General features: G+C 40.5%; 1 protein-coding gene across 1 annotated transcript; it reads right to left on the reverse strand.

The window, feature by feature from the left end:
- Window positions 1-1,781: 1,781 nt before the first annotated feature.
- On the reverse strand, window positions 1,782-7,331 carry LOC127435207 (integumentary mucin C.1-like). Its single transcript, XM_051688484.1, has 5 exons — window positions 6,798-7,331; window positions 6,016-6,109; window positions 4,913-5,194; window positions 4,645-4,785; window positions 1,782-3,461 (listed from the first exon to the last, which is right to left on the reverse strand). The coding sequence occupies exons 3-5, from the start codon at window positions 5,157-5,159 to the stop codon at window positions 2,596-2,598; spliced, it is 1,254 nt and encodes a 417-aa protein (XP_051544444.1). The 5' UTR covers window positions 5,160-5,194; window positions 6,016-6,109; window positions 6,798-7,331; the 3' UTR covers window positions 1,782-2,595.
- Window positions 7,332-8,108: the final 777 nt, after the last annotated feature.

Raw genomic sequence — 8,108 nt, forward strand, 5'->3', positions numbered from 1 at the left:
GTCAGCCCATCGCTGTCAGCCCATCACTGCCAGTACATCACTGTCAGCCCATCACTGCCAGCCCATCACTGTCAGCCATCACTGCCAGCATATCACTGCCAGCCCATCACTGTCAGCCCATCACTGCCAGTCCATCACTGCCAGCCCATCACTGTCAGCCCATCACTGCCAGCCCATCACTGTCAGCCCATCACTGCCAGCCCATCATTGCAAGCCCATCACTGCCAGCCCATCATTGCCAGCCCATCACTGCCAGCCCATCACTGTCAGCCCATCACTGCCAGCCCATCACTGTCAGCCCATCATTGCCAGCCCATCACTGTCAGCCCATCACTGCCAGTCCATCACTGCCAGCCCATCACTGTCAGTCCATCACTGTCAGCCCATCACTGTCAGCCCATCACTGCCAGCCCATCACTGTCAGCATATCACTGCCAGCCCATCACTGTCAGCCCATCACTGCCAGCCCATCACTGTCAGCCCATCACTGTCAGCCCATCACTGTCAGCATATCACTGTCAGCCCATCACTGCCAGCCCATCACTGTCAGCCCATCACTGTCAGCATATCACTGTCAGCCCATCACTGTCAGCTTGACTCCATAGGAAGGCAAATAGCTGTTCATCAGTCATTAGCAGTAAGACACTGGCATCAATCTACAAATAAATCTGCATGCAGACAAACCCATACATACTCTGCTGATGACAAACAAGCTTTGTGTGAGTAACTGACCAAAATTCAAGTCATCATTCACTGATAATCATTCTTTCCCGTGAATCTGGTGTCTAGCGTTCACATCCATTTGTTAAATACTGTAACACAGTGTGAATGCAGTGCATGATATGCAAGCTGCGGTGCTGTAGTGTCTGATTCCTATATGCTCGCATGAAAAATGAATGCAGTTGTGCTGAAATTGATTAATCAAAACCAATAAGATTAATCAATTACATTAACAATAATCCATAAATAACTGATCATCGGTTATTTATTAACATCCCTAATAACAACTGATATTCCAGTCTGTTCCTCACACAAAGCTACTGTACTTCAGAAGATTTAGAATATCTGGTGAACTAGGGGGGTGGCTTTGAATATTACCGTACCAGTTTTTGTATACTGGATTCTGGGATATTCCTCTGCCACAGAAAAAGGATAAGGTCCTCTATCCTGTAATGATGTTTTAACTGAAATGAATAAGGGCAAATTGAGGCTGGTAGGCCAACATTAGCCCAATCCTTATCAAGTTATGCTACTACTTTGTCTTTCTTGTCCAGTGGCGGATTTAGGCATGAGCGACATGGGCAGAATGACCTCTTTTATTAATTTTTTATTATGTGGTGGGATACATCTCTTTTGTCATTATTACAGACTGATCACTAGATACTGGCATCAGCCATTAAAACCCATATCGACCGCTGGTTTTGTGGTTTATGATACTTTTGGATTCATAAACACACAGTTTGTGTCACAGTTGTTTTTTTAATGGAGATTTTAAATGAGCTTTTGTAACACTCTTAAATCTATTATTGACTGGTGCATTTGCATAACTAATCAATAATAATTGTATAGATAAGAATAGTTGTGTATTCATGATGGTTTTGTGTCGTACTTTCGTTTAATCTGTCAAATCTAACACAACAGTCTATCAGCTGTCTGCCACCATATGCGCATGCGCTGATTGGTCTATACCACCTTCCATTTGTTTATTTATTGAGTTCCAGAGGTACCGAATATTTAATGACACATTTTTATAAATATTTAAAAAGACTCGTTTTATTTCTTGCAATGGAAAAAGAAAATCACACGAATCTCTGTGTAAAAGCCACGGCTCAAAACTTACCAACAACATATAGTTGAATAACATAAGAATAACATACTAGAAAATACCGAAGCAGTTCAAGAGAAAAAGAAACTGTGTCGCATGCAGCTGATCAGTGTTCTGCTGCCATCAACAATTAAAAAACAATTAAAAAACACCCATTTGAGGAAATCAGTCTTGCCATTTACTTCCGTGAATTACAATTGTTTACACACACCACTCATACAGTTACAAGAATGAAAATATCAGTCATTTAAAATCATACAGTGCCATTTAAAACACAAGGTGTTGAAATAAAATAAGAATTGCATCCATTAGTGAGCAAGCTCTGGACTGTGCAAAAGCTGTGAAGACTGACGAGTAAAACACAATATCAGCGGTGCACACTGAATTACAGTCAACGGATGATGGCAACTGCACTTATTTACAGTGCTGAATGAGATGTGAAGTGGCACTTACAACACAACAGAATTTAAATGAAGTCCTCTTTCATACTGCACACACTAAAAGACATTTCTTGATATTGGGAAACACTTCTGGTTTCCATACTGAGGCCAAAGAAACATCTTACAATGAATATTTCACCCTTTGATTCCAGAATTTGCTGCTTCCTGAGTTCAATGTATTGCTTTTTATTTTTCCCTCCTTGTATTTTTCATCATCTCCATCTGACTGTGTAATTCATACACCCTAAATTTCCTCCAGTATGTTAGCAGGAAATCATGTTTCCCCAAAGAAGAACTGATTGGATTGTCTCTTGGTCCGTGTCTTGATTTTTATATTTCATAATGAAGGTCGTTGAGTTCCAGTCTCGTATAGTGGCGTCTGTCGAAGGACTCCATCGCTTTACGAGCCACCAAAGCCAGAATGAGAACGAGGAAGACCAAAGTGATCACCACGATAGCCACCAGACTGTTCTTCCACATCATCCGAGAGACTTTGGGCTTCCCTGGAGCAGAGCCGAGCACAGGAGGCACCAGAGAATCCCGATCCAGAGATCTTTCCTTGGAATCATTCTCAATTTCAAGCACCACTACAGTTGTGTGTTCAGTGGCAGCAGGTGCTGTCGTCGTGGTCGTCGTGGGTACCGTTGTCGTGGTGGTTGTAGTTGTCAGTTTCTGTGTGGTAGTCGTGGTGATCGGTTGTGTCGTAGGCATTTTTGTCACTTTGACGGGTTTAACCACATGTGGTTCTGGTACCCTCAAAGGCTTGCTGGGTTTTTTGGGTCTGTTGGGTTTGACAGGAGGATGCTGAGGGGCGCGTGGGGCCTTCGTGCTGGTGGTGCTTGTGCTTCTTGTTGTTGTAGAAGGTTTTGTGGTGGTTGTAGTGGTGGACTGAGTGGTAGTTGTTGTTGTTGTTGTTGTTGTTCTGGTAGTGGGTGGGGTCATCGGCATGGTAACCAGAATAATGGCTGACTCAGTGAACGTTCCTTCAGTGGTTTCTGGGGTGTTTGTGGTGGTGACGGTTGTTGTTGCTGGTGTTGTGGTGGTGGTTGTTCTTTGTGTCGTTGTTGGTTTTGTTGTTGTTGTTGTTGTTGTTGTTGTTGGTGTAGGTGTTGTTGTTGGTGGTGGTGGTGTTGTTGTGGTTGTTGTCAGTTTGGCTGTTGTTCTTCCATTTACTTTAGTTGTTGGATGAGTCAAACCTATTAGAGATGAACATTAAAGAGACAAACTTTTTACAAAGTTGTATTAAAGGGACAGTTCACCCAAAAAATTTAAATGACTTTCTTTCTTTTGCAGAACACAAATGAAGATTTTTAGAATAATATTTCAACTCTGTAGGTCCATACAATGCAAGTGAATGGTGATCCGAATTTTGAAGCTCCAAAAAGCACATAAAGGCAGCATAAAAGTAATTCATAAGACTCCAGTGGTTTAATCCATGTCTTCAGAAGTGATATGATAGATGTGGGTGAGAAACAGATCAATATTTAAGTCCTTTTTTACTATAAATTCTCCTCCCTGCCCAGTAGGTGGAAGAATGAAAAAAAAATTACGACTGTAATTTTTGAAAGCGAAAGTGGAGATTTATAGTAAAAAAGGACTTAAATATTGATCTGTTCCTCACACCTATCATCTCTTCTGAAGACATGGATTAAACCACTGGAGTCGTATGGATTACTTTTATGCTGCCTTTATGTGCTTTTTGGAGCTTCAAAGTTCTGGTCACCATTCACATGCATTATATGGACCTACAGAGATGAAATATTCTTCTAAAAATCTTCATTTGTGTTCATCTGAAGAAAGAAAGTCATACACGTCTGGAATGGAATGAGGGTGAGTAAATGATGAGAGAATTTTCGTTTTTGGGTGAACTGTCCCTGTAAGTGTATTAAACACTTGTGAGATTCCAGTTTCTGGACTCAATTGCGGAGATCAACAAATGTAAATTAGAAAGGCAACAAAAACAACGAACTTAAAGTTCCCCAAAGAGAAAAACTCAAGCCTTAAAACTGTGTGGTTCTGCGCCAGACGAGTCAGAACCAGCAGGGAAACCAACAGATAAATCTGACCATATAGGACATTTCACACCAGACTTACACTTTGACAGAGCAAACAGGGAACACAAGGGAGATTAAATAGAGGGAGAAATGAGGAGGGTAAAAAGTGACAGGTGGAAGAGATGAAATAATAATAAGGCAAATGAGGGAACTGACAGGAGAGCACATGTCTAGAGAAACAGAACTCACGTGTTCATATACACACACACACACACACACACACACACACACACACCACAAGACACAATGAACTTTAAACAAAACCCGACAGTAATGGCAGGATCCTGATAGTTTCAGTTGTTGTTGTGAACAGAGAACTGTTTACCCTTGAAAATGTTGTAGGTGTTGATTCCAACTTTGGCCGTCATGAGAGGACAGTCCTGCTCGCTGGGACAGTGGAACAAGATGCAGTTCTCACCGCTAGACTGCTCTGGAGGCTTATACACAACCAGGTTACATTTCACACCTGTGGGACAGGTAGAACAGATGTTATCGTATAACACATCTTCACCATTAAACATGAATCTACAGTACACGCATCCTTCCACAAGTCATTTACTAAGGTCTGTTCGAAAACCTTTTGGACCGTGTACCTGGGTTCACGTCTTCTGAACAACAGGACAGGATACAGTCTTTCTCTAATGGCTTTCTTCGAGGGCTCATGATGGTCCCTTTATTGGCCAGCGCCAAACGCATATTGACCATGACATCTCGATGCTGTCTGGAGTAGCACGTCTCATTATCGGTGTCTGACGTGCCGCTGCAGGTGTGTAGCATGACGCACGCGAGCAGGGCGGAGGCCCACATGAGTCGCGGGTGAGCAGAGGTGATGATGCGCATGACTCGATGGAGAAGACAGAATATTCCTTACAGTCCTGCACAAGACGGAACGAGATGTTAGCAAAGAGTGTCCTTCAGTCAGACATAAAACACAGGGTTTTTGTTCTCATGAACACCCTCGTAACGACCACACACACATAATGAATGTTATCTGGAATCTGTTATCTGTTCAAGTTTCTTTATGGATCTTGAGTCCAAAGAACTCAGTTCAGTCAGCAGCTCTTTTGAAACTGAATAAATACTGTACATACAAACACAAATCAGTCACAAATAAGCCAGATGATACTTATAGATTAGGCCTATTAATTGAATTATGTCAATGGAAAACAAACATTTTTGTGTTCCGTCTCGGTTTACGATGCAGGATTTTAACAGCGTGTAACATACAGATTAATGAAGATTATTATACAGTATATTACATACTGGAATATATATATTCTATATATTAGATATCAAGTTGAAATGTCAACTGAAATGAAACATCAATGCAAAATAATCTATTCAGCAAAAAGAAGGTTTGTGATCTTTCAAATGAAAAGCTTTTTACCTTACTCATAAACTGAACACTAAAATATCTGAAGATACACTCATGCATCGGTCACCAAATAATTTAAAATCAAACAGTTAAAGACTTTTGAACATTTCTGATAAATGTGCTAACTTTCGGATAAATTGCTTGTGTTTTTCTTCTTTTGTTTGTTTGGCTAAAAACATCATCTGCTAAATAAATACAAGTAAATGTTCATGTTATCTGATAACAGAGTTCCTCAGTAAGATATTAAACAACTGAATGCTTTTAAATAATCCAGTATGATTTGGATAAAAAAAAGTGATGAAAAAGCATATAAGTACTAACCGATGTGTTGTGTGTGAACGCTGATCTCCATTCGATTGAGTTCACAGTACAGACACTTTCTCTCTGTATCTCCAGAACACAGAACTTTGATCCCCTTGAAAAGAACAGAGTCGTAATTAAGATCTTATCACACATTCAGCTCTTTAATCAATATATCAAACTGAGAACATCTTAAACTTCAACTGTCTACCTTTTATAATGTGATTTTTCCATAAAGATGAATTATAAACACATGCAAATGTTCTTAAATACATGCAGAAATAAGAAACATTGTTACAGTACAGAAGCTCTTGTGAACAATGGAAATATAAAGAAGAACGTGGTGAATTATTATGTGGTAAATGGACTTTTTTAGTTGGATAATGTGGTGATGCTGATGCTGCTGGTTGTCATGGAGACTGAATGTCCGGTGTGTGTGTGGGCCATCATGTTGTGATGCAATCCTTATGAAATATAGAACAGCTGACAAACATTTATATTTGATGTTGTTTTGTATTAAAGTCTTTCGCATTTACAGAGAGAACATTTATTCAATGCGATGTGAATTTATATTCGCTCAATCAGAGCGACACACACACACACACAAAAGCGTTCCGTTATCCGGATCATTCACGTGAAATCACACTTTCATCGAGTGAGACTCAAATGATCGACAAAACACCTTTAAACCCAGAAACCGTGAGCGAACGTTTATGCGCGTCATAATGTGAACGATAAAGATGTCGGTTTCATGTAATAAATCTTCATCATATTCAGAGTCACATTAAGATTATTTCACCTACCATGAGAATCAGCCGCTCCTGTGACCCATTTCTGTGTCTTTGTCCTCCGTCGGATGATGATGATGATGCTCTCTCTCTCTCTCTCTCTCTCTCTCACACACACACACACTCACACACACAAACACACACACTCACACTCACACACACACACACGCACTCACTCACACACACAAACACTCACACTCACACACACACTCACACACACTCACACTCACACACACACTCACACACAGACACACACACACTCACACGCACACACGCACACGTACACACGCACACACAAACACACACAGACACACACTCACACTCACACACACGCACACACACTCACACACACAAACACTCACACTCACACACGCAAACACTCACACACAGACACACACACACACGCACACACAAACACACACTCACACACACACACAGACACACACAACACACTCACACTCACACACACACACACAGACACACACAAACACACACTCACACACACACACACAGACACACACAACACACTCACACACACACACACAGACACACACAACACACTCACACTCACACACACACACACACACACAGACACACACAAACTCACACACACACACACAGACACACAGACACACAGACACACACACACACTCACACTCACACACACACACTCAAATCAAAATCAAATCAAATCACTTTTATTGTCACACAATTCTTGTGTGCAGTTCCGATCAACATAGCAGTCGTGACAGTGATGAGACATATACCAATTTACAATAAACATCAAATTAACACAACACAATTTAAAGTGTAATATACACATAATTACCCACAACACAATATACAAATAACATACACTGTACAGTATACAATACACACAATACAATAAAAAAGTATATATATTATATATAGAATGTACAGTAGGTTGTATTGTACTGTATTGTATACACACACACACACACACACACACACATGCCCATCAACAGGTTAATTGTTCTGATTGTTCTAAATGTATTTTTGTAAACTCTTAAATATTAATAAACTCTTAAATATGACGTCTGATATATTAAAAACGTAAGATGACGTTTCTGCTTGGTGTTTATTTCAAGTGTCTGTGTCCTGCAAGACTTCAATTACACCCACTTCACGACACGCCCCCTACACGACACGCCCCCTCGACCTTTTTTCCGGGTTTTGGAACGCGGAAGTAAACGTTTGCAGGTTAAACTTCGACAGCGGTGAATGGGAGATCACAATAAATATTTTTTTCACTTACCCATTTACTCCAAGAACAAAATAAAAAATCCACTGTTACATTTGAATGAC

The sequence above is a fragment of the Myxocyprinus asiaticus genome, chromosome 45 (assembly GCF_019703515.2).
Source record: "Myxocyprinus asiaticus isolate MX2 ecotype Aquarium Trade chromosome 45, UBuf_Myxa_2, whole genome shotgun sequence".
Classification (NCBI taxonomy): Eukaryota; Metazoa; Chordata; class Actinopteri; order Cypriniformes; family Catostomidae; genus Myxocyprinus; species Myxocyprinus asiaticus.

What these genes read in the sequence shown, in the direction of transcription:
- LOC127435207 (XM_051688484.1), bottom strand. Translation starts at nt 5,159, where the DNA reads ATGCGCATCATCACCTCTGCTCACCCGCGACTCATGTGGGCCTCCGCC. An exon ending in TTCAGAAGACGTGAACCCAG is followed by an intron (nt 4,786 to 4,912) that starts GTACACGGTCCA and finishes CCTGTCCCACAG; the next exon opens with GTGTGAAATGTAACCTGGTT. An exon ending in CACCTACAACATTTTCAAGG is followed by an intron (nt 3,462 to 4,644) that starts GTAAACAGTTCT and finishes CATCTCTAATAG; the next exon opens with GTTTGACTCATCCAACAACT.